Source organism: Primulina eburnea, chromosome 9, assembly GCF_022965805.1.
Source record: "Primulina eburnea isolate SZY01 chromosome 9, ASM2296580v1, whole genome shotgun sequence".
Taxonomy (NCBI): Eukaryota; Viridiplantae; Streptophyta; class Magnoliopsida; order Lamiales; family Gesneriaceae; genus Primulina; species Primulina eburnea.
The window spans coordinates 1,642,151-1,669,457 of record NC_133109.1 but is presented as its reverse complement, the minus strand read 5'-3'; the positions used below and the strand labels follow the sequence as shown (position 1 = coordinate 1,669,457).

The following is a 27,307-nucleotide window of genomic DNA, read 5'->3' as shown; positions in this document are numbered from 1 at the left end:
TGAAGATCCAGTATTTTCTTACACATTTGGAGTATTCAAAGAGTAAAATCAAGCATTCGTAACTCCAAAATAGGTATTTTGTTGGTCAAAATAAATACTTAATCTTATTTCATGATGAATGATGACCTATGTTTTTTTCTAAAAAAAATAAAATGACATGAATAAATCATCCTAATGTATTTTTCATGAAAATACCAACAATGACTGAATTTATGGTGAATGCTCGAAAATATAGTATTTTCTTATATATTTGGAGTATTCAAAGAGCGAAATCAAGTATCTGAAACCCCATAATAGATATTTTGTATGTCAAAATAAGTATTTACTTTTATTCCATGATAATTGAGAAACAATATTTTGTTAAAATTATATTTTAAATGGAGAAAAATGATATAATTTTTGTGGATAAAATAATATATTTATTTAAATAATAAAGAGTAAAAATGTAAAGTTTGTTTTATAGGTAGTTAAAACTAAATGTATAGATGTGTCAGGTACTGATTTTTAAGAAATTATAGCTAGGTACTGAATTCTAATTGAAACATTGACAGATGCATTTTTTTTGAAATTTACCGTTAGTATAAAGGGTTTAATTTTAAATAATAGTAATATAGAAATTATATACACGTGAAGGGATATATATATGTATGTATGTAAACATAATTTTGATATGTTATCCATCAACCGTATTTATTTTATATTATATATGTATGTACATCTAGTATGTTGACACATAAATAAGCACGATTGATGGATAACATATCAAAATTATATGTGAACTTATATGTTATGTCTATATTATATGTTTATAGCAGTTCCATAATATAGACTGAAGTTTTAAGTTGTATATCAAAAAAATAATTTTTTTTAGTAAATTTGAATAACAATATATAAATACTAAATTAAAATTCTAATTTTATGCATATATTTTATCTCAAAAATATAGTTTTCTTAAATTTAGGTAGCGTGACAAACCAAATTTTGGTGATACAAGAGACCCCCAAAAAAAATGAGTGAGTCTCATGTGAGACCGTCTCACGGATATTGATCTGTGAGACGGGTCAACCCTACCCACATTCACAATAAAAAGTAATACTCTTAGCATAAAAATTATACTTTTTCATGGATGACCCAAATAAGAGATCCGTCTCACAAATTCGACCCGTGAGACCGTCTCACACAAGTTTTTGCCTAAAAAAATTGCATTTAGATTTCAAAATTTTGCACATAATAATACATACATATATATTACAATTTAATATAAATTTTAAAATATATCGGTTTAAAATTTTCCTCTTAATAATTTTATTTTAAATATTTGTAATAATTTGTTTTTTTTCGAATATAAGTATTTTTTGGAGAACTGGTCCCAATCACAGCATCCACATAGATACCCTACAAAATTTTATCCTAAATTTAGATTTTATGAACAATACTAGGGAATGAAATCCATTTCTATATTATTTCTCAAGAAACTGGGGAGAGTGAAAAAGAATAATAATTATAATAATAATAATAATGTTGGATGCAATAATTGACCATGATTGGTAGAGCGATCGAACCGTGCTGTTGTACGGTTTAAGAGATTTGAGTTGCACAATTACCAACAACTATAGTTTTTGGTAAAACGACAAGTGTTAGGTCCTATAATTGGTATCAGAGTCAATGTCACAGGTTCGATTCTCATTGATTGCAAGGAGTGCAATTATTGAGAGGGAAATTGTTGGGTGCAATAATTGTCCATGCTTGGTAAAAGCGGTCGAACCGTGTTGCTTGAGCTGATGTGCGATTTAAAAGATTCGAGTTGCACCATTACTAATGGCTATAGTTTTTGATAAAGCGACAAGCGTTCGGTCCTAAAAATAATAATAAATAAATATATGATAAATTTTGAGGAAGTCGATGTATTGTGTAGTAAAAAGTTTTATCTAAATTTATAAAATTTAGATAGAAAATCTAATGGATATTCAAAGTCTCTGTGGCTAAATCTGTTGGAGACCTGCCATGTTGTCATACCTAATAGTCAATATATATCAATATGAATATATTGTCAGACATATTAAGAAATTACCTGATAATGTTAATTTGTTTAATCTTATTTTATTTTTAAAAAATTATGCAGAATAATATAAATTTCTTATTTAAGAAATTAAAAGTTATGGTTGCTTATGAAATTTTCAATTACTTGATAAATCGTATTAACAAGAAGATGATTAAAAAAGGAATTTTTGAATAAAAAGTATTTGGTAAAAAAAATTTTAGTATTCGATAATATATATTTCTTAGAATCACATAATTCCTATATAATAATTTTAATTTTTACTAAACAATAAAATACTTATACTAGTTCTAACTCAAATCCCATTTTAAATACATGCCGAACAAAGATTTAAGAAATTCTATAATTTTGCATTTAGATGACAATAATTCAAGAAATTTTCTTCCCTTATTTTTCACAAGTAGGGGTGTTCAAACTTCGGATAAAGCTAGAAAAACCGAAAATCGAAACCGAAAGAACCAAACACCCAAGTCCGAACCGAACCGAAAGCCGAATTTTGTAATTCGGATATAAAGGTTAAAATCAAAGTTTATTTGGTTCGGTTTTAGATTATATATGTCAAAATCGAAAAAACCGAAATTTCATTAAATTAATGATTTTTTAATATTTTTATTTATATTATATATTTTGATATGATATTTAGTGAATGAAAAACCATTTTGAACAATTTCTAGTTGATTGTTGTTTGTTTAATTAATTTAGACCTTATATTTAAAATTTTTTACTAAGAAAACATATAGAAATTTAATATATTATATTTTACAATATATTTATATTATTAATTTAAATAATTATGCCAATACCGAATTAACCTACCGAAATAACCGAACCGTTTTTGTAGAAAACCGAACCGAAGAAAAATGGTTCGGATATCGGATTATATATTTCTAAAACCGAAATAAAAAACCAAAAACAGAACCGAACAGCCCGATGAACACCCCTACTCACAAGTCCAACCTCTAATTTCAATTTTTTTAAAAAAATCTTATGATACCAATTCTTATTGTGTTTAATAATAATAATAATAAAATGAATGAATGTAATGTGATTTTGACACATTAAATTAAATTAAAGCCTGTAAATTGACATTGATTTTTTTTTTAACCCATTTGGGCTCATCGACCATTTATGCATATTTGAGAATGACAAAAACTTGTGTGATACGGTCTCACGCGTGATATTTTGTGAGACAGATATCTTATTTATGTCATACATAAAAAAATATTACTTTTTATGCTAAGAGTATTACTTTTTATTGTGAATATTGATAGGGTTGACTCGTCTCATATTTAAAGATTTGTGAGACCAGCTCACAAAATACTAATTCTTTTAGAATTGATCGTGGTACGAAGTTGACAAAATCAACTTTGAACTCTTAAATTATTCTCATTATTATTTATATACAATATTACGTGTATATGAAAATTAATGTTTAAAATATCAAAACATTTTTCTTTAACAAAATTGAGCCTTTTTCTATTTTAGATTATTAGCCGGAAAATGGACTTGTTCAAATTATATAACAAATTAGATTATTTCTATATAAACCAAATTATCTTCAACAAATTCTTAAATCACTTAAAGTTAGAACAAGAAATCATTATCTCATAAAAAAAAATAAAAAAAAATTCATTTTATCTTATTTCTTCAACTATTTTGTGAAAATTTGAACCTTTTTAATATGAGTGTTTCCCCAGTAGTAGCATGCCCTTTCAGTTCCACTTGTTTTTGGTGTTCAGTGACTGAAATTGTAATATTCTATTTCAATATATAGACTTTTAAAATTAAGTAAAAATTGTATAAAACACGTTTTAGAATGATGATGGTATGGTAATTTATTTTATAATACATATTAATTAATTAAAATTTACTAATATTCACAAGTAGATATTTGTAAGTTAATATACTTAAAAATCATATTTACATAAAAATAATTTTGATGACATTAATCCCTAAATAATAATAAAAAGTAGCTCATCGACACATCATTCCGTGTTTGTACGGGTTTCTTTAGAATTAATTTGATCTATACTCAAATAGAGATGAGAAAAGGGAAAACAAAAACAAAAAATCGCCACGAATGCACCATTTTGTGTCTATATTATTAATCTCTATTAATAATATAGTAAAATATATTATATTTATAAATGATAAAATATGAGACGGTATCACGGGTCGTATTTTGTGAGACATATATCTTATTTGGATCATCCGTGAAAAAAGTATTACTTTTTATATTAAGATTATTACTTTTTATTGTGAATATAAGTAGAGTTGATTTATCTCACAAGAGATTCGTGAGACTGTCTCACAAGATTCGTGACCCTATCATAAAACCGTCGTTAAGTCATCCGTTTTTTTTGTAGTCGATAAAGATTCGTGAGACTGTTTCGAGAGACCTATTCATTTTCGTTTGAGTGTATATGAAAGTTCTTACCATTTAGTAATATGTTAATGTAGAGGTCTTCATACTTTAGTCTAAACAAAGAAAAAAAATCGTAAATTCAAACCGAAAATGGGGAAAAAGAATCAAAAACCGCGTTTTTTTTATTTCAACCAAAATAAAATACTGAATTTAAATTCTATATTAATAAATACGAAGCTCAATTGTTGTAAAAATTATCACAAACAACCTTAATACCTTATCTCATATATCGTGTAGAAAAGCCAGAAGAAAAGTAAAGGGGAAAACGACTGAAAAAATAGGCTGCTTATGGTAAAACATGAACAAAAAGCCAATTTCTCTGGTATTTGGAATTTATTTTTCATCAACCTGGTTGACCCATTGATCACAAACCAACTAGCACGTAATGTTCAAGTAGTCCTTTTTCGCAAAAATTCAAGAAGAAGAGTTGGTCAGACACCTACAGCCTACAGGGCTAATTTTCTCACTGACCAAGACTTTATTTTTAACTTCTCTTACCTGATAAAATTTCAATATTCTTTATTCAAACTCATCAACTACTGAGCGATTTTGGAATTGGGATGATGGTGGGTCGTGAAGGAGAATCCTTTGATTGTAATCCTACGGTGTACGTTGCTGTGGGAAGAAATGTCAAGCAGGGAAAGTCTTTGCTGGAGTGGGCGGTGACGAGTTTTGAGGGGAGGAAGATATGCCTCTTGCATGTTCACCATCCCACGATTTTGGTCTCACTTTGTAAGCTCAATTCAAAACATGTTTTTTTTTTCTTGTGGGTGGATGATTTTGCAGATGTGTTTGAATTTGTGTTGAATTGATTGGTGGGTTTTGGATTCTAAACTCAAAGCTGTTGGCTTGGGAAAGAATTGGTTGTGGATTGGTGTACTTTTCACTTTCCGAGCTATTAGTTTCTTCCACTCGTGGTTGTGTCGATATATTAAGGTTTTTGGTTCTCTTCTTGATGGGTATAGGGAAGTCCTTTTATTTTGTTTGGTAAATTATTTGCTTGAAATCTATTTTGACAAGTTGAATTGGTTCATAACATAATGTATTTTGAATTTGTTTTGTCGTTATTTGTTCTTTGTTTGTTCATCTCTCGGTCGATGTTCTGTAAAATGTCCGCAGTTCGCACCTGTTTATTTGCGTATAAGTGATATAAAGGATGATGGTAATGAACTGGTTTTTGTGCAAATTGTTTTGGTGTTACTAAATATTTATTTATGGCTGTTACATGTCTGTTTCGTCCAAATGTTATTTTTGATTTAGTGTGGGGCATTTGTCAATGCATTTTCTAACATGAAAAGTTGAATTATTCATCGAAATTGACTTAAGCTTTTGAATGCTCTACGTTTCCAGTGAATGGAAAGCTGCCGGAGAGCAAACTTAAAAATTTGGCTATTAATGCATATGAGGAAACTGACCGGCTAAAGGATCAAAAACTTCTGAATCAGTACCTTCTATTCCTATTCCAGATGGGGGTAGCTATACTATTTACTCTTCCTGTTGCTTTGCATATTAACTGCTGAAATCAGATTTTATCATTTCTTATTAATTATGCTTATAGATGGATAAATAATTAACGGCAATTGTTTACTGATACGCTTTAAATCGTTGAAATTTACGTCTTTGCTTATTATTAAGACATCAAACATGAATTATTATCGTTCATGTATCTCCAAAGAAAGTCAACTACCATGTATTTCTGCAGATACAGGCTGATAAAGTTTTGATAGAAATGAACAATACTGAGAAAGGGATCCTAAAACTTATCGCTCAGCACAGAATAAGTCATCTCGTCATGGGAGCTGCAGCTGATACATTCTTAACAAAGTATGAGTTGTTTCCAAACTTTATGCTGCCGAACCATCGTTTATTTGCGGATACATTGTTTTAGCTGACCGGTTTTTGTAGAAATGACAGAGTTAAAAAATTGCGATACAGCAAACCTTTTTTGTTCCTGTAATTAGGAGATTTAGTTTCATTATATGGCCAATAAAAATTAATAGAACTCTTAGTATTAAAGTCTTAAAGCCTGTTCCGTGCGAGGAGTTCCTTTGGTTACTGATACAGAATTATCTAGATTGCAGGAAATTTTCAGAGATCAAGTCCAATAAAGCTATGATTGTGTGCCAGCAGGCACCATTATCATGTCATATTTGGTTCATTTGCAAAGGAGACCTCATTTATTCAAGGTTTGTTAATATGCAATATTCCTCTTCCATGTCCATCGCCGGACGTGATTAGATGGGTTATACGACTATACATATGACTCCTTTATCAACTTATTTCCGTAAGGAGGACGGATATGGATTAGATGCTAGTGGAATTTACTGTGTGAAGTCTTGCTTGCATGACCATGGGCTAGGCGTGATATTATTGTAATATCCTGTTGGACATCAGATTGCGGGGAGGGTGTCGATGTGTATGAGAGAATGCAATGAGTTCTTCTAGCAACTTATGCAATCATTGCCGCAAAGTAAGGAGGGGTACAACTTAGTTGATGTACAGTCCATTTGTGAATTCATACTTGCATGGGCCTGTAGGCCCTTGGGCCCAGACATGATGTGATGACTTTGTGAAAGTTCAATAGTCTGGATGCATTTTAGCACAGAAGAAGCTGTTGCTGCTTTTGGGAGTTGATGATATTGTAGTTTACTGACAAAATGGTGTTTCCTTTTCTTGATTAGGCCTGTGGGCAGTGGCTCTTGGTTGACTCCTGTTAGAACCTTGTCTTTTCCCTTAAACGGTGGTGGATCAACATTAACACATGATCATGTGGAAAACATGAATGTCAATGCTGACAATGTGTGTTTCGAGCACTCAACAAGGTTGATAGAAGAGTTGGTTAGCCCTTTGGATTCAACTACTACAGCAGAAAGTGGAAGTAGCTCACCTTTATTTGAAAAAGTGAAGCTTCAAGAGAACTTACCATGTTCATCATCTAGCAACTCTTTGGTACGTTTCATTTCCTCTCATGGAGAATCATTTAGTACACCTTTGCTGAACTTCTGAGTCCTGAATGTATAAACTTGCGCCTGCAAAAGGCATAAAATGATAATTTTTCAAAAATTTGTTCAGTACGTCGATTTAATAGAAAATCATTCATTCCAGGATCTCATCTGCCATCAAAATGAAACTAGCGACATTCAAGATAGACTGGAGCATACTCTGAAAGATGTCAAGATCTGGAACCAGAAATTATTCGAAGAATCATTGAATCGGTGGAGGGCTGAAGAAGATGCCTTTGATGCTCTGCATAAGGTAAAAATACATTATTAGATTGTCCTCTTCGATCCTTTCTCCTATGTTGTCAGTTATATTTTATATCACTATTACTGTAGCCTATTCATAACATGTTGTCCACTAAACAATAAGAATCACCAAGTGTATCTTTCTGTTAATAAAGAGTAGTGGAGCATCTGAAAAGCTCATTCGTTGGTCCTCATAAATTTTAGTTGGCTCGAACGAATATATGCCATCTTCAGCTCTCACATATCCATATAAATGCATATATACATTCTCGACTTGTTTCGAACCGGAAACAAGTGAGAAAGTTGCTCCTTTGTAATTTCTTGAATCAAATGATGCAACTCATCGCACCCTTTTTCAGGCAGTAGCAGCAGAAAGTCGATACAAGGAAGAGATGAACCGAAGACAAGAGATTGAGGAGGTATCAACTACTCAGAGTCAAGAAATCCAAATAATGAAAAATCGCCAAGCTCAATCTCTGAAAGAACTTCGGCTGATTAGGGATCATATACCTGAATTAGAAAATGAACTAAGCAAAGCCCGTTGCTCAGAGAAAGAGTTAGAGGACAAGATTATTCAAGCAGTGAATCTCATGATAACATTTAAGGGGACTCGGGATAAACTGCGGATAGAGTTTGATTCTGCTATCAGAAAAGTTAATAAACTTATGACTTTGGCAAATGATGGTCCTGTGGGAATATCAAGTATGCAGTTTTTTGGAGTCTCTTTCTCGGATATCATAGAAGCCACCCAAGATTTTAATCCCTGTCATAGAATTGGGGAGAGACGAAGTGGGAGCGTTTTCAAGGGAGTGCTTTTCCATTCTAAAGTAGCTATAAAGATGTTGCCTTCTTCTGGTTCTCAAAGTGATTCAGAATTCAAGTACGAGGTAGCTCTTACATAAATCTTGACACCATTGTCGGCCACATGTAGTAAAAATGATTTACTGAAGTGTATGTTTTAGTTCAAATACTTTTGTTTAGCTTGATTTTTAATACAGAAATACTTGGGTTATGTTTGAATTTCTTTTTTGGCTAAGAATATTTTGTTTGGAAAATATCTTGGAGAATATGATTGTGTATTTTGTTTTGTATTCTTTCCTGTACATGTCATATCATGTGAGAATATGTTTGATTATATATTTTTAATGGTGTGTGGGGTATTTCAAAACTTCAAATACTGTACTGGATTTGAATATAATATAGTTTTAGAGTATTTTAGAAAGAGGAAATTACTTTTTGAGGATGAAAAGACCAGAAGGTAATGTTTGATTTCATTTTTCGAAGTGGGAAAGGCAGCCAAGGAAGTGAATCCAAGACTCGAATGCACTCTTGTATGGATTATAAAAGCTTATTTTTCGTAATCAGAAGTGAAGTATATACTTGATGTCTCTTATATGTGGAACTAAACCCTTCTCTTACCGCAGGTGGAAGTTTTAAGCAGGGTGAGGCACCCAAATCTAGTTTCGCTTATTGGTGCCTGTCCTGAATCCAGGTCACTCGTGTACGAGTACATTGAGAATGGTAGCCTCGAAGATGTCCTCTCCACTCCAGCCAAAATTCACGCTCTTTTATGGCAAACCCGAATAAGAATTGCCATTGAGATATGCAGCGTCCTTGTCTTCTTGCGTGCCAATCATAGTTGTAATGTTCATGGAAACTTGAAACCCTCCAAAATTCTTCTCGATCCCAATTTTGTTTGCAAAATAAGTGACCTCGGAATTTATAATTTGATGTCTCAGAACGAGAATCCTTTTACCTGTAACAATGATCCCGAAATTAAAGCTTATACGGACCCTGAAATTCTTGAAAATGGAGTTTGTACCTCTGAAGCTGATGTCTTCTCCTTTGGGATCATTCTCTTACGACTCTTAACTGCAAGACCAGCTAGTACTGTAGTTCAGGATGTGAAATGTGCCTCGGAAAGAGGAAACTTGAATGCTGTTTTAGACCTGTCAGCTGGAGAATGGCCACTCGAGCAAGCTAAGAAGTTGGCTGATTTGGCTTTGAGGTGCTGTGAGGCAAATAACTTGGATCGACCCGATCTTTCATCTGAAATATGGCTTGTCCTTGAACCGTTGAAGGACTTGTGCCACCAGTCACAGTCAATGTCTACTTCTACAAGCTCGAAATCCAGGAGTCAGCAAAAAGTACCCTCTCATTTTGTATGTCCTATCCTTCAGGTGCATTTCTCACCTTAAATTTGCACGTTTTTCATGAACTTTTATGCATTTAACAAACTATTTTTGAAACACTCGGGAGTTTGGGGAAACTGTATATTCTATTGTTGGGAAGCACCTTCATTATCCCATTTACGGCTTATGGGAAAAAACACAATACATGATCTGCTACCTAGTTTTAAAGATTTATTTTACTCAGTTAATCATCAAATATAATTTTTGATACAATATTTTTGAGAGAGGAATCATTGAGAGTTCCAATCTTGTATACTGTCCCATGTGACCACTACTGTGGCATAGTGATTAGAACTTCCTATAGCGCCAGGCGCTCGTTAATTATATACTCATACATGGGAGCAGAGATGTAACTTTGGCAGCAACCTTGTAGAGATGTTGCCTTCCCTCGACTGAGACTCTTTTTTTTTTGTTTCATTTTCTTTGAATCCGCAGGAAGTTATGAACGATCCATGTATAGCAGCAGATGGTTTCACATACGAAGCCGACGCGATTAAAGGGTGGTTTGGTAGTGGACATAAGACTTCACCAATGACAAATCTAAAGCTCGAGAACTGTGACCTTCTTCCCAACTATGCTCTTTATTATGCTATTCAGGAGTGGCAGCAACACACCTAACTCATTTTGTACCAAAATGTATAAATATTGTGTGTCAAAAAATGGAAGAAGAAAACCCATTTCGTGTTATTTACTATCTATCATGTGCTGTTCAAACCAACGAATGTTATTTCAAATGTATATCAACCCTTGTATTCTTTGGGTGTGTAAAGGAGTCTTGTGATTTGATCTGCTACCTATAGCAGAATACATGGGCTTGTGATGGACATTCTACCTTGTTTCGAGATGAGTCATTAGTCCAAAATATGATTTGAGTCTGATCTTAACGGGCTCATCCATAGGTATCAACAAGAATTCATAACTCTCGAAGATTTGTGGTAATTTATGTTCGGTGGACGAGTTGATATAATTGGATATTTTATCTCAAACATGATATTTTGGTGTTTTGATGAACATGTATGTTTTCGAAGAATTAAAAATATGCATAACATTTACAGAAACAGAATGTTTATATCATACAACCACTGTCACATTTTCAAGAAATATTAATATTCTTCGTTAGTGTGTAAAAAATTCGTTCAAGCAACACCTAATCTCAAGTGAGCTTACGCCTAATCTGGATTAAGCATCAACAATAATTAGCAAGGTTTCATTTTTGTTTTTGAAACAAAATACTTGTACGAAAAATATAAATAAATAATGAATAAAAAAGCATGAATATTTTATTTAAAAAATATGATATACTATTTGTTAATGTTTTTTCCACCTGAATGAGAGGAGATGTTTGTTACATTTCGATCGAGAACCTTAAATGAGTAATTCTCTTGTGAGACGGTCTCACGAATCTTTATATGTGAGACTGGTCAACTCTACTAATACTTACAATAAAAAGTAACACTCTTAGCATAAAAAGTAATATTTTTTCATGGATGACCTAAATAAGATATTTGTCTCACAAAATACGACTCGTGAGATACTCTCACACAAGTTTTCGTCGCCTTAAATTTATTGTCAAATATGAGATATTGATGTCAAGACAGTGAGTTTTTTTTATTACAACATAATTTTGTAGATTCATGAGGAATTGTTAATTATTACAATACTAAACTTTAATTATTTTTTAAAACTATAGATAGATTCATTTAATCTTTATTTTTTTATTTTATTATACAAATACTTTTTTTGTTACCATATAATATTATTATACATAATAAATATTTAAAAATTAATACCAAATTGGGAATCTATGGAATGGATCAGCATCGGTCGCAGAAAATTTGAACTAGATAAAAGTGAATCCGGCCATTTTACACACCTACAACCAAGTGTAGCAGTAACTTCACCTTGAGTTGAAGGTTCTTTATGCAGTAATTTGATGATCAACGGAGAAAGATGTGGTTGTTTAGCAGAAAAGGGGCGTCTGGATTCTCGGCTACCTCCACGGCGGAGCAAGTTACTGAAGGGATAGATGGGTCGGGTCTCACCGCCGTTGTTACAGGTTCTTTTCTGCTTCCTTTTCAGTGTTGTGCGTACTTTGGATTGGGGGGGTGGGGGGTTGATTTCTATTTCTCATGGTTATGCTATTTTGCGTTGATGATCAAAGTTTTAGTTTGCCATTCTGGGATATTTTTTGTCAATCATTAGTTCACTGTTGAGAAAGTTGAGTTCTTTGCTGTTTTACGATTGGTCTCCAGTGTGTTTTTCTCTGGGAATTTCGAGGTTTTCTTGGGAATGCGATAGTTTACTTGTCTTTACTACAATTGTTACATTACTAGGTGGAGAGAGCAAGTAGTATCGTGAATTAACTTTACAATGCTGTAAATTCACTTCAAGAATTGTAATGTGTAACTCACGGCAAAAGCGTTTACGGAGAACATATAGTTTGTTGAAAAGAATGTAGAAGCAATGAATGAACTTTCTTGTGTTATCATTCAGATAATGTAAGTAGCAGTTCCGAAAGATTATTCCAGTCCTATTTCAGGTTGGATATGTAACCCTTTTTGTAAATATAGAATGTGGATCGGACTCAAGATTCATGAATTAGGCACATGACTGACATTTGGTAAATTACAAAACATTTTAGTCGATCTCTTTTGTGTCACGGAGGATATGAAGGCATCCATGTGTTCGTACAACTTATTCAGGAAAAGAAATTATACGAGTACATTCAATAGTTGACCACTTTTTCCTGTATTTCATGCTATAAGAAACTAATATCATTATAATTATAGGAGCTTCAAGTGGTATTGGAGCAGAAACATCAAGGGTTCTTGCACTGCGTGGTGTCCATGTCATAATGGCTGTCAGAAATCTCTGTACTGGAAATGAGGTCAAACAAGAAATTGTTAAACAAGTTCCCGATGCAAGAGTTGATGCTATGGAGTTAGATCTCAGTTCAATTGCATCGATCAGAAAGTTTGCGTCAAAGTTCAATTCCTTGAACCTACCGCTAAATATACTCATGTAAGAGATGTGAATCACAACTGATACAAAACTTTTTTACATTGGACTATCTTGTTTTCCTGAGTCGGGGTGGAGATTTTTACAATTGGGTCTCGAACCCGACCTCGTCCCAAACTTAGAATCTCTGTGCCAAATGGGCCACAAACCATCGGCAATATCAGAGTATTTTTTATTAATATACAAGACAACACATTTCACTTGTTGGTATTTAACTTTGTTGATCTAGATTTAGTTGGACCATGTTTTAATGATTGCATTTAATGAGGTTTTAATCTGAAAATAAACAAGAGTCCTTGTTGCCACTTATATTTCTTGTTATTTCTTCTCGCATCTTCTTTAGTTATCATACTAAATCCTCGGTACCACTTCTCTCAATAAATGCAGAAGTATATGCTTGGTGCTGCTAATAAGTATTGATATGCGTTACTCAACTTTTAATTTGTCGCTTTTTTGAAAAATATTTAGGCAGTTTCCGTGCCCAAACTATGGCAAGTATTACTTTCTCTGATTAGATATTTGGCTCTCCTCTAGTAATAATGCTGGAGTTATGGCAACACCTTTCACGCTTTCGAAAGACAACATAGAGCTGCAGTTTGCAACAAATCACGTGGGTGAGATCTGCATTCATCTTCAACATAAAATGTAAAATGTACTGGAAAGATATTTATGACTTAAGTTGTTTTTACTCTTGCATGGGGAAAGTGGAACAACCATTTTAATTTGGATAGTAGGCAGGTGGATGATTTCAGTTTTCCTAGTTAAGAATTTTCTAGTCTTACTTCATCCTGTTACTCATGCATTCTCTTCCCACAGGACATTTCCTACTGACAGATTTGATGTTGGAAACCATGAAGAGAACAGCTAGCGAAAGTAGTCGAGAAGGAAGGATTGTCAATGTCTCATCCCGGCGACACAAGTTTTCATATCCTGAAGGGATCTGCTTTGATAAAATTACTGATCAATCAAGGTGAAGCCATTTTACCAGAGACCGTCCACTAACCTTATCGAGTAGGGAAGTTAAAATAATGTTATCATCAACCATTAATGGGAAGAGATTCACACAAAAGCTACATTGTTTCCCAGTTTATGTTGCAAGTTTTATTGATTAAGTTATTTCTTTTCTGCTACATACTAATTTTTTTGCACGTGCAGGTATAACCGCTTATCTGCATACGGACAATCTAAACTTGCTAATGTGCTACATGCTAATGAACTAGCAAGGCGTTTGAAGGTAAAATACATATTAAGAAATGTCAGTTTGCTACTTTCTATGTTAATGACTTTCTCATGCAGTCAGAGAGAAATCTTACCCACGCTGTTATGATGCAACATTGACTCCACAATAAATTGTGAAGTGGTTAATAAGTTTGAGAAGATTCCCCACCTAGAAGGCCATTCTTCTGGACTTGGGTTGTCCGCTTGGCTTATGACTCAATATTGGTACTTCTATTGAGAATCAATGCAACGAAATTGGGGCCTAAGAAAAGATTATCATTGGGCTACTGTCAACAACGTGAACTATGTTCACATTATAGGCTAAATTAAGGTGCATGTACTAACTACTTATAAATGGAGCAGATTGTCCACAAGAAATTACAGAGCGGACAATAAATTGGGAGGCTCTTCCGCCTCTAGAGCTGAAATTGGGTTCTCCTATCAACTTGTTAGATTACAGTTTGTGATAAAATTTTCGATCGATGTTCTGAGGTTTAAATACATTGACTTGAAGCTGAACTTATACTTTCAACTGGTTTGATTATGAAATCTGGCTAGGAAAATGAACCTTTCAGGGTATTTACAGCCCATTTGCCTATATGAGTCTGAGAAGACAGATATTACCAACCACTTTATGTAAAAGCTAACATGTTGGAGAGGGTTGCATGCTTGTATTAAAACAATTTACGCTTTTGTATTGAGTGTGATTGTAATGTTGGTCATTATGTTAGCTATAATATTTTGTAAGAAACTGAGTGATTTCATTGAAGGAAGAGAACGTCGAGATAACAGCCAACTCACTTCATCCAGGAGCAATTGCCACCAACTTGTTTCGTCATTTTGGATTTGTTAATGGTAACAGATCTCTTCTTGTTTGATGGTTTCTTACTCCCTGTCATTCACACGTTTGAAATTGAAAACTGTATTAAGGATATAGGTTCAAATTTATGTGATGGCTATGGTAACCACGCCACAATTTCCTGTGTCCATGGACCATGTGTTCTTACTGCTTACCTTCATTCTCGTGTACTTTGTACAACAATACTACCTATAATTTGGGAACCCTGCAAGGTTTAGATCACTTATACATGGGTAGTTGTGATACACGCCTTACTTATCTTATATCTAAACAATTTCTCTACCTTTGGAGTAATCCAGGCCTTGTCGCTGTTCTTGTTAAGCATGTGATGAAAAATGTTCAGCAGGTAACAGTTCTCATGCTTAATTTGAGGATCGATTCAGTTAATAAATACAAAAGACAGTGCTATGTCTAGCTAAATACCATCCGATTATGAAATTTTATTTGTTGTGTATTTGATGTTTTCATGTGGCGTGTAATGCAGGGAGCAGCAACAACCTGCTATGTGGCATTGCATCCAGATGTTAAGGGTGTGAGTGGGAAGTATTACTCGGATTGTGCGTTAGCCGAGACAAGCTTGCAAGCAAAGGATCATGAACTGGCCAAAAAATTGTGGGATTTCACGAGTAGTGCGATAGACCCATCCAAGGCATAGCCAAAATTTCATTCAACTGATTGAGCTCTGAACTATTCTGTACTCTAGGATTTTCCACCAGTTCACATTAATTGTCCTGTAAAATTTGTTTCTCAATTCTCTAGGTTCAAACTCTTGATTTCATATATTTCGAATAGATCTAGATACCACAATAAGAGAATAGGATCATTAGCATGGTTTAAAAAATTCTCCCCTCCCAATCGGCCAATCCCATACTAGATAACTGCCGAAATACATGTTGATCGCTTAGAGAGATGTTGCAAGAATTACGTTTACTGAAAAAAACGAGAGTGAATACCAATTTATCTTCTCCAATTTCTGTACATCTGTTGCATCTAGTAAGATCTACATCTACTTGTTTTCCCGTCTCTATCCTCCGTTAACCAATAATGTAAATATACATACTTAAGGCCAAATAATTTATGGGAAGAATCACCTATACAATCGATCAATGGACATATTATCCCCAGGGAGACTTGGCCTTTTCATTTGGACTTGAGGTCAGGCAGATACCAAGTCAAATTTAGGGGCACTCAACTCTGTACAAAGCCGATGTGTCCATTGAAACTGTTGGTAAAATGCAGCTCTAGATTTGCAGGTTCTCTGGGTATTAAGAAAATGGATATTGCCTGCCACTTCGTAAAAGGCATGGCATCTGAAAGCCATCAAACGAGAGTCGACAGTGCCTGAAAAATCTTGCTCCAGCATGTCAATATCTGCTGAGATGCAATCCTGTTGAACAGGACAAGTTTATCAAGTTGACTTGATGACCTCTGTGATAAAGGAAGTCATAAACCAGTCATGTGGTGGGATGGAAATGGAGACGAGGGATTCAAATCAACAGATGGATTCAACTGTGCAGGATCCCTCAGGAGTTGCTGAGCCACACGATCAGCCAAGATAGATTGTCGGTCATAAAGCTCTGCATGAGCGACTCTACCGAATTTCCTTCCAAGAGCATTGTTGTGGCAGGATGCCAGTCCCCAAAAAGCATGAGAGCCAGAATGCACTCCTTTAAGAATGTCCGGATCCCAGTAAGAGAGGGTATTAGAACAGGAACTTGGTGGCCGCTTTGGTACAATGGAAAATCCACCAGGAAGTAACATGGGTTGATTATACGGTATTGCACCCATCCCACCTGTTAGAGGCGTGGACGAGCCAGATGTAGTGAGGGGGCTAGATATGGGCGACGGAGACATCCTCCCACTCGGGTGCTTAGGAGATCTAGGATGTAGAAGAGGACTACCTATTGGAGAGACTGGGCATGATATGTTCCTTGGAATGTAAACATCACTGCAAGCATGAACAATTTAGAATCACAGGACAAGAATAAAGCAAATTATCAAAGGTATTTATGTATCATAATTACATCCATTTTTTAATGTATTGCATCTTTAAAATTTAGAGGACCACCTTGGATTAAAATTAGATTTTGACACCCTAGATGAGTGGATAGCAAGTTTCTCAGGATCCGGCTGTAGATTTCTCGTATTACCAATGCCCTACAAATTATTTCATAGAGCACATTATCAGTGATAAAGGGCGGCTACCAGATTGCAAGAAAAATGTCGATAATATATAGATATTACGAATTATAGAACTTAATGTATCAGTAGTTCGGTATGTCACAGACCAAGTGTGAGACAAATAAATGTTCCAACTCCAGAAAGGGTCCACACAGAAGGTTCAAGCGTGAATTTCAGAAAATAGCAAGTACCATGGATTTGGCAGCTTTTGACATTGGAGAATTATCAGAAGATGCATAACCCAATATCTGTTTTTCCAAAGGAACAGCACTTTTTACAAAAGGGTGCTCCAACAGTTGAGCAGCTGTAAGGCGATTCTGGGGATTGCGTTGCAAACATTTTCTCACAAAATCCTTTCCATCATCTGATAGATGATCTGGAATCGGTGGAAGCTCTTTACTGTTCCCGATTTTGAACATGGCAGCAACCTTTAAGACAAAATGCAGTGAGCATCAGACACAAAGATTGTCATCGATATTTTACTCATAGTTGATTGTACGCATGCAGCAATTGATAAGTTCTATTAGATCACCTTCAATTGGATACACAAAAGGTACACAAGGCACAAGTTAAAAAAGAATAATGAGAAGGAGAAAAAACTGCAAAAGAATGAATTAGTTCCAGAAATCTCATAGTCCAAATCACACACACCCCTTCATACTGGCTCCAAGGTGGTTTTGACGTAGCCATTTCCAAAACAGTGCATCCAAGGCTCCATATATCAACAGCAAGGTTACAGCCATTTGAATTTCTTATAACCTAAGAGAACGAAGAGATATAACTATGTGGTTAGCATAACGCGAATCATTGAAATATTTTTACAGGATTATTTATTTTTATTTTTTTTGGGGGGTGGGGGGATACCAACCTCGGGTGCCATCCAATAAGGGCTACCTTTAAATGATAAGGGGCAGGTTTGCCCTGTAATCTGTAAAACCACAAATGAAGGTAACAACTCAGAACCATTTAGGCCACATAATTATTAATGAGATCAAACTTAAACTACCAGAGGCACATTCGTCAACCGGATAGATCAGTCAAATGAGTCATGGCTTAAATATTAAAACTAGTTTAAATTAGGGGTCCATGTGGGCCGTGCACAACAATTGTCATAATAAGCCAACATATAAAGCGACAAATTAGTTTCACAAAATCTTGATTTGCCAATGTTCTATCATGCTGCCAATTCACTAAATCAACTCATATGTTGATTTCCGTTGCATGAAGTTCTTTGCAATTCAAACACAGGCTTACATGCTTTGCCATGCCAAAATCTGCCAACTTAACACGGCCATTTGGGTCCACAAGTATGTTGGCCCCTTTAATATCCCTGTTATATATATGCAGCATCCAGTGCTTCATTAATAATTAATCCAAGTGAATAAATAATCCAAACCAAGAAGGCAAAGGCAATCAGATATACCGATGCACCGTGTTTTTAGCATGTAAGTATGCCAGCCCTGACAAAATTTGTTGAGTATAACTTCGAATGGCTGATTCTCCTAATATCCCATATTCTTGTAGAATCTTATGGATAGAACCACCAGACACATATTCCAAATATATATATAATCTATCACCCACCTGATCACATATAAAAATCGAGAATCAGCGGAAGATCAGGAAAAAGGATGCCATGTACAATTTTAGGAGAAAGCTATTCAATTAATTACGTGTTACATACCAGTGCAAAACTATTTACTATAAAATTATTGTTTAGAAATAACGTCTCCACAAATTTATGACCTCGTTGAGATATATGAAAATGCTATTAGTATCAATTGTTAGATTATAAACGAAAGAAAGAGAAACGCATTTGGTTGACAAAAGTATATCAATGGATATCTAGAAAGTTCACATGACTATGCACAAGAATAAGTAAAGTTGCTGGAATGCAACTGACCGTTTCAGATCCATAATACTGCACAATATTAGGATGCTTTAAGCGACTCAACAACACAATCTCCTGAGGAAACATAAATTATTGGTTAGAATTTAACACTGATGTAATACAAAACTAAGAACAATGATCTGCAGTTAATACAGTATCCAGTAAACAATTAGCTTTGAATATCTTGTAAAAAGTAAGAATATCCAGGAATTCAATAAGCAAAAAAAAAAAAAAAAAATTACTTGTCCCAACTGCTTTGCACTTTCCTTTGATTTTGCATCATCAGCAAATAAAGTGACCTCCTTCATGGCGCACATCTCTCCGGTCTCACTAAAATCAAATGTCACTCAAAAATTCAGGAAACTACTTTAAAAATGAACACTCCAAAAAGTGCATATATAGCAGTTGTTTGAATATAAAAAAGATGTGGATTATAGATGCCGTAATAATATGCACTTGAAAGCTTCCCCGTCAACAAATGAATACGGAGCAGATATATGGAAACAAATTAGTTATTAAGGAAATAAACAATTCACTTCTTAAATTTTTGAACCTGTTAAAACCAACGTAAACATGTCCAAATGTGCCTCGACCAAGCAATTTTCCTCTCTTCCAACGCGAACCGGGGCTTGCAAGGTTCTCTGCTCTTCCAGGACTGCGTGGTACTGAAGGTGAGGCCACAGCAGAATTCGGCTGCGAGAAGGGTGAAGAATTGGAAATTGTTATGGGGGGAAGAGGCAGGCGGTGACTCTGTTGTCTTGAATCGTCAGGCCAGTTACTCATTGATTCGTAGTGTCCCCCTCCAGCTCTAGGATGAATTGGTGTCACAGCACCACTGTGAATTCTGGAACTAGGGCCAGGACTTGCCATTCTAGGACTAGGGTTAGAGGAATATTCTGGGCTTCCTCTGCTGGGCTGCCAGAATAACTGCCCTGACATATCTCCTCCCATTGAATTATGCCCAGAAGTCTGGCCTGACCCAGGACTTGAGCATTGACCAGATCCGAGCAACAGGTGTTCTGGAAAAAGCTTTCCGGCAGGAAAAGCAGAGCCAGTAACTTGCTCATAACCAGAAATTCTGATTGGACTTCTCGAAGGACTAGACATTGAGCTATCTGGAGCACTGAAAAAGGCACCATACCGCGGGATCTGTAAATTTGGTACTCGACCACTCAAAGGTCGTCTTTTAGGGGCTGATGAGACAGTCTTTTTAGCAGAGAGGTTCACTGTAACAGGTGACTCCCTTGAGATTGCTGGTGTAACAGAGGGCTGATCTCTAACAAAAGAACTTCACCGAGGAATACAAGAAAACAAGGCCTCACATTAGTAAGACTAATAAAAAACCTTTTCACATAGCTTAAACAGAACTAAATGAAAATAAATAGTTTGGTGTACTTCCTTAAATGATTTTAGAACTCCACTCACCTCGGACTGCCTGCAGCAGTTCTACTGCCAACATCATAGTCAGTTGCCAGAGGACTTCGTTGGTGAGAATCAGCTGGATCATCACTTTCGACGGAACATTCGCTAGAGATTGAATGAACTATGACTTCGCCATCCATATCTGCAGGGTCTGGCTTTTGCCAAATGCATGTTGGCCTTGGGAGAGGAGGAAACAATGACGATTTTGAGACTCTTTCTAGTTTTGGTTTTGCTGATTCGCGTATTCCAGAATCGGTGTGATGGACATTTGCAGTACGCAGGCGCATGCCTGGCAGTGGAAGTGGTTGGGCTTGAGGCCTTTCTGCAAAACTTTGACATCGTGCAACATGTTTAGAAGGTGACGGAGATCTTGACACGGCCTGTGATTGAGACCCTCTCTCTGAAACTATGTCATTGGAGCGTTTTCTAGATCCTTCTAATCTACCGGAAGGTTTGCTGTCCGGACTCTTAAACTTCTTATGCAACGTGTCAATAAAACTTTCTTTGGATTTTTTCTTTTTTTCTTCTTTTGACCAAGACTTTCCCCACCATGAAGGCATATTTCCTGAAAAATAAGATACACAAAACATGAAGCTATGGTCTCAGTACAAATTTGTGGCAGCACTAGAGAGTATTCCGTTTATGAGTATCCTTCCAAGTAGTACTCAAAGGACTTTCTTCAACTTATTGTGTCATTAGATATTTTATCAGCCATTAAAGAAATGATTTTGATATTTAAAAAACGCCATATTTAATTTAAAGCACCTAAGAAATGGACCTGTCAATACATTAAGTTCCTTTCAACATCACCCACGCAACCATGCTTCACCCGTCTGACTCTCAGTAATTATGTAAATTCGAGTATGATAAAAGTCATAATTTACACCTGATCAGCGTATATGACGAACAACAGCTGCACCTCCTGCATTTACTTATCGACCGTTAAAGTTGACAGGATCAAAAGTTGGTTTGCGGTTATTCTTGGAAAAAACAGAAAAGTAAAGAAAAGAAATCCACGTGATAAAATTATCTAATCATACTCCAACAACCATTTTCTTTGTTCCTTTTCTACCCCTTGGTTAAAATCCGTCATCAAAGCGGGCATCTCTACAAGCTTCCTCAGCCTTTTCCACCCCCATTATACATACAAGATCAAATTTTGAACTCATGAATTGTGTCATTTAAGAAGCTTCAACTAACCAGGAGAAGCAGTAAACTTAGGCAAAACACAAGGAGGATAAGAGTCTTTCACCCCACTTCCAAACCACAACACCCAAAATTATCAAGCATTTCCCATTTTTCCCTCCCACAACTTAATCAGCAAACACCACTGATCTCACAGTAATCAAGTACACCAACAAAATCCAATCTCTACCGCAAAAACAAAAACCAAGCCTTTACCTACAGATCTAAGCATACATCACAAAATTTCACCAACAACTGCAACTCATTAACTCCAATCAATCAAAGTAAACAAAATAAAACAATGTCACAAAAACATACCGAAACTTCTCAGCTTCTTCACATCACACAACCAAAAATCCCACTCATTCCACGTTTCCTACCGAATTCGGGCGTCCGATTTCACAAATCCGTACGCCCGAAAGCTCGAAAACTACGCCGCGTTGGGTTCAAGTGGGCTTTTCTTAGTGTGAACTAAGGAATTCTGAAGAGATCGCGTAGAGAGAGAACGACGTTAGAGTTTTACCGAAGAGAGAGAACAAACGAAAAGGAATACGGAGTTGTCTGAGTGAAATGTATTCTAATTATCATATTTAATACTTCCATTATTGTAATTATTATTTTTCCTCAAATATAAACGGACACTAAACTTAATGCAAATTTGGTGGAATAAAAATTATAAATGAAATTTAATGCAATACTATTCACTGAACACATAGATTGCCCCAAATATATACATATGAAATTTAATGCGATACTATCATAAATCGCTGTGTTTAACAATAAAGTGACACTCATATAATATATATAATATAATGAAACATATCCAAATTATATATACAGTAATGAAACAAAATGTTTTTTTTTCATGTTTGTTCGTTAAAGATTACTTATTCAAAATTATTTTTGTAAAATTAATAGAGCCCCTGATAAAATGTAAATATGTTGTGGCAAAAACTTGTGTGAGACGGTTTCAGGGGTCGTATTTTGTGAGACGTATATCTTATTTGGGTCATCAATGAAAAAGTATTATTTTTTATGCAAAAAAGTATTATTTTTTATTGTTAATATCGGTAAGGTTGACCTGTCTCACAGATAAAAATTCGTGAGACCGTCTCACAAGATACCTACTCATACTTGGTATGATCGATTGTTTATCGTTATATTAAATTTATTGTTGATATTAATAATCATTTCAAATATTTCAAACTATAGAGGAACTCAATTATCAAATTTCAATTATTCTTATCAGCAAGGATTATTAGTTTTATCAATGTAGCCCTTTTATAATAATTATATTCACTAGCAATATATGAAAATCAAACAATTTATTATCTCATCTAATTATATAAACGAATATTATCGATTATAGAAAAATACTATAATTAATGATAACGATGAAATTAAATTTTTACACTGTAGAAGTCTGAGGATGTATGATCAAACGCAATATTTTCCTTCAGTTTGGTCACCTTTGAGATGTTATTTGCACAATTTATTATTATTATTTATTATTGGGTTTTTCAATTTTAATTTTGAATAATCAGTACTTGGGATATAAAAGTGAAGTGTTTGCGGCTCTTTTAAGGTACATAAATATATGTTTAATTACGTGAAGAATTAAATGTTGGTGTGACATAATTAGAATAATAATTTAATGGAAAATATTGTCAATAAATATGGACTTGGTGAAGTCACATAATAGCGATATTATTAAATTGGGAAGTTTTATGAATACCTAAATAAATGTGTGGATCCGTTACAGTTATTATACCAATATATGCTTATTGTTTGGGGCTAAATAAAATAAATTATTGGATAAAATATATCATTTTCATTCAAAATTTTTGGATCATTACTCCACTTGATCCAAATGTTTGATCAGGAGTACAACTTGGGTTCGAGTAGAGACTTGTTTCATAACCTTCATATCCAATTCATATCTTGATAAGGATTGATTGATTTTTTTTTCTCTTGATTTCATACATGGCAAGTATTGAAACATGAATGCTAGGGATTTCATCCGGTTGAGAGATGATACTCTGATAAATAATTTTTTAAAGAGTAGATCTCTTATTAGACGATCTCGCAAATCTTTATCTGTGAGACACGGTCAATCCTACCGATGTTCACGATAAAAAGCAATACTCTTAGCATAAAAAGTAATAATTTTTCATGGATGACCCAAATAAGAGACCTGTCTCACAAAATACGACCCGTGAGACAGTCTCACACAAGTTTTTGTTTTTGTTTTTAATCCATGGAGAGGATCACGACAAATAATGTACATAATTAATCAAAATTAAAACATCTTCCTAATACAATATAATCGAACTGAAACACTTTTTTGATTAATCTAAGCAATCAAACAAATGCAATCTTGTTGATATAAACATAATCTCGATGATATAATTTCACTTAGAGAAACTGAGAGACCCTTTCAAAAAATAAGAGAAACAACAAACCAGTTTGGTTTTGAAAGTAGCATATCGCAAACTATAAAAAAATACACAAATCCGAGTTATGACATTTCGATCACCTAAACGTCAAGCATCTGGAATTTTGGGATTTCATCTCGAAATTATGAAGATAGGATTTCATATTACAAAAATTGCTAACCAGTTTGACTTTGGGCCGTCTAATATCTTGTTTTTCCATTCTTGTTTGGGATTTGAAATGTCAGAAACTTTTTAGGGACATGAATGAGTCCGAGTTTTGTTCATGCTACTCACATAGATAGTACTTTTATCCACTCAACTCTGTCATATGATGAGTGGTATAGATGGAATTTCCTCAATTCATGTTGGATTTTCAAGGTAGAGAATCTTACGGTTTTAGGGAACAAAATTGAGGCTTGCATTTTGGGCACTGGTGAGAGCTCTCTATATGTATGTATAGATTCATTTCTATTTGGATTTGTCAATTTCCTGGATATTTAATTTATTTGACTCTCACGTTTGAATGTTTTATATTTGTTTCTCTGTTTTATTATTAATCATCTGTTTTATTGTTAACCACTATATGTAGTGTTACACATTTTAGAATTTAAATTTCACATATGACAGATTTGCATTATGTCTTCACAATGATCATATGTTTCTGAATTGTGTTCATCCATCAATAACAAATAACAAAAAACGTATAAAAAAACACAAAATTCTCATTTCATAAAAAAGTATTACTTCTAATATCTAAAAAATTACTTATTATTGTACGTTTGGTTTCGAGCATTATTGGCTTGTTATTTCCACAAACATATGTGAACATGTTTCGACATCAAGGCAGATGTTAAAGATTATGATCGGGAAGTTCAAATGTCACCATATTCATTTTTGCATTCAACGATCCAAAATCGTAGCTTTCATATATGTGGAATAAATTATTTTTTGTAAATAAAATAATAAAGAATATTATGATAATATTCTTTTAGTGTAGAGTTTATAAATTATGGTTTGAATATGAGTTTTACAATATTTTGAAGTCAGTGTTGTCCTAAAATAACGTAACGGATTATAGATGACCTTAATTACTCTGCTCATGGGTTGTATGGATAAATCTATCTATATATATGTATGGGGCGGGTTTGGCTAAACTCAAAACCCTCCTTATGAAAAAAACTTTGACTCATTACCCACCCCATCCCGGTTAAATATTCTTCGGACCCACCCCATTTCAAATACGAAACGGAGCCGGGTAGACCCGTGAGACCCATGAGACCCGCATTTTTTAAAAATAAAAAAGTAATATTTCTTCTCACATGACTAAATTCTGAAACAGACAAACCTCTAAATACAAAATTGTGGAAAATTAATTCATGTTTTCAACCACATTTAATAATAACAAACAAAGTATCTTCACGACATAAAAAATTACATATAAAAAAGAGTTACTAGCTCTCCAAAAAAATCTTGAGATCTCCAAAAATAAGTCATAACATAATTTAAACAGATCAATATAAAATCATTAAGTGGGCAATATTTAAGTCTAATAAGATGAGGACCAACTATTCTTCCATTATTGTTAAAAACATATTCAAATGCAACAGTTGACATAAGAATAGCTAAGATCGTTATAGTTGAGGTGATCAACTAAAAAAATGAAAATTAATAAAACTAAAACCCTAGAATATATTTATATATATATATATATATATATATATATTATATATATATATGGGACGGGTATGAAGCGGGTATTATAGAACCCATGACCCGTCCCATATCCGGACGGGTCTGAAAAATTGGACCCGAGACCCACCCATTACCCATTTAGTATGTCCAAACCCACCCCATACATGCGGGTCCATTGCGGGTCTGGGTAAAACCCAGACCCATTGACATCCCTATAGACACACACATATATATAGTTATTTTTTAATGTTGTCATTATACGTTCTTTTATATATTGAGTAAAAATAATCTTTCCGAATAATAGATATTTTGTTCCATCATATTATGATATGGAATTACGATTCATTAGCGATTTAAAATTTTGTCAGATAATCGAATTCGAAAGTGTCTGTAATAAATGCCATCAAATTCAAGAAAAATCTTCCAAAATCCAACAAAAACATAAACATTCCACTGTATCCATCCATGGATAGGATCATTGATCACTCACAACCAAAATCTGACCAAAAAACAAAAACAAAAAACTCAAAATTTAAACCATGTAGTAAAGCAAGAATCTGCCTCTAATAGCTCCTACTAAACTATAATATTTATCACAAAAACTCTTACGAAATTATCTCACGAATCAGTTTTGTAAGATAGATCTCTTACCTGATCCAACTCATAAAAATATATTATTTTTTATGTCAAAATTATTATTTTTTACTCCAAATATAAACCAGGTCGACTCGTCTCATAAATATATAAATTTTATTTAAAAAAGTTTCTTAACAAATATTTATTTTTGAACTATGCATATAAGCTATGTGTCGCACAAGGAGGACTGACTAAATAAAATTAATTTTTTTTACAAGCAAAAATATAACTTTTTATTTCTTGAAAAAGTTGCATATTATAAAAACATTTATAATTTAATCGTGGGGAACTATTTGGCAGATGTAATAATATGATAGCTAAAATCCATGAGAGGGAGAATGAATTTATTTAGAGAAATATATTTTTATTTTTTAAAAAAAAACCTCATAAAACGTGAGTTGATGTGAAATTTTATTTTTTTCGTGGAAATGTCCTTTTGGCACTTTTTATTTGGTACATCTCCCCATGACATTAATCTACAATATGAACGTGATTAATAAGTAAGTGGAAATGTGAAACCTGTGAATTGTGATACTAATTCATTAGAAATTTCATCGTTCATAAAAAAAAAAAAGAAATGGATTTCATAAAATATATTCTATTAGGTTTTTATTTAATTCATCTCTGGTAAATGTTTAAACATTAAAAATAGACTATGATCGAATTCGAAAGTGACTACTTAAAATTTTCAGCCAAATTCAATAAATTTATCCTAAAATCCAACAAGAAACTGGAAAATGTTGCTTATACAGAATGATTTTCACTTGAGTTATCATCAGCACTTGGATAAAATGACAAACATTTCTCTTTTAAGATAGCCATGGTTTGAACTTGCGTGAAAACAAAAAA

General features: G+C 33.9%; 3 protein-coding genes across 5 annotated transcripts; 2 read left to right on the top strand and 1 right to left on the bottom strand.

Annotated features, from left to right (window-relative positions):
• Nucleotides 1–4,816: 4,816 nt before the first annotated feature.
• LOC140841046 (U-box domain-containing protein 32-like) lies at nucleotides 4,817–10,710 on the top strand. 2 transcript variants are annotated; one of them, XM_073208210.1, is made up of 9 exons: nucleotides 4,817–5,216; nucleotides 5,835–5,956; nucleotides 6,187–6,308; nucleotides 6,566–6,670; nucleotides 7,166–7,433; nucleotides 7,590–7,739; nucleotides 8,089–8,616; nucleotides 9,154–9,909; nucleotides 10,357–10,710. In XM_073208210.1, exons 1-9 carry the CDS (start codon nucleotides 5,045–5,047, stop codon nucleotides 10,537–10,539), a joined length of 2,406 nt encoding a protein of 801 aa, XP_073064311.1. In that variant the 5' UTR covers nucleotides 4,817–5,044; the 3' UTR covers nucleotides 10,540–10,710. The 2 variants fall into 2 exon arrangements, with proteins under 2 accessions (XP_073064311.1, XP_073064312.1); XM_073208211.1 differs by lacking the exons at nucleotides 4,817–5,216; nucleotides 5,835–5,956 and having other exon boundaries at nucleotides 6,559–6,670.
• Nucleotides 10,711–11,697: 987 nt separating this feature from the next.
• Nucleotides 11,698–15,794, top strand: LOC140841045 (short-chain dehydrogenase TIC 32, chloroplastic-like). The gene is made up of 8 exons (XM_073208209.1): nucleotides 11,698–11,977; nucleotides 12,711–12,942; nucleotides 13,474–13,553; nucleotides 13,756–13,909; nucleotides 14,095–14,173; nucleotides 14,928–15,012; nucleotides 15,316–15,362; nucleotides 15,501–15,794. The coding sequence occupies exons 1-8, from the start codon at nucleotides 11,872–11,874 to the stop codon at nucleotides 15,669–15,671; spliced, it is 954 nt and encodes a 317-aa protein (XP_073064310.1). The 5' UTR covers nucleotides 11,698–11,871; the 3' UTR covers nucleotides 15,672–15,794.
• Nucleotides 15,795–16,015: 221 nt separating this feature from the next.
• Nucleotides 16,016–22,251, bottom strand: LOC140841044 (mitogen-activated protein kinase kinase kinase YODA-like). 2 transcript variants are annotated; one of them, XM_073208207.1, is made up of 12 exons: nucleotides 22,014–22,251; nucleotides 20,514–21,075; nucleotides 19,642–20,376; nucleotides 19,331–19,418; nucleotides 19,101–19,163; nucleotides 18,621–18,781; nucleotides 18,452–18,527; nucleotides 18,066–18,125; nucleotides 17,849–17,956; nucleotides 17,389–17,625; nucleotides 17,085–17,173; nucleotides 16,016–16,964 (listed from the first exon to the last, which is right to left on the bottom strand). In XM_073208207.1, the coding sequence occupies exons 2-12, from the start codon at nucleotides 21,068–21,070 to the stop codon at nucleotides 16,460–16,462; spliced, it is 2,679 nt and encodes an 892-aa protein (XP_073064308.1). In that variant the 5' UTR covers nucleotides 21,071–21,075; nucleotides 22,014–22,251; the 3' UTR covers nucleotides 16,016–16,459. The 2 variants fall into 2 exon arrangements, with proteins under 2 accessions (XP_073064308.1, XP_073064309.1); XM_073208208.1 differs by lacking the exon at nucleotides 22,014–22,251 and adding an exon at nucleotides 21,289–21,432.
• Nucleotides 22,252–27,307: the final 5,056 nt, after the last annotated feature.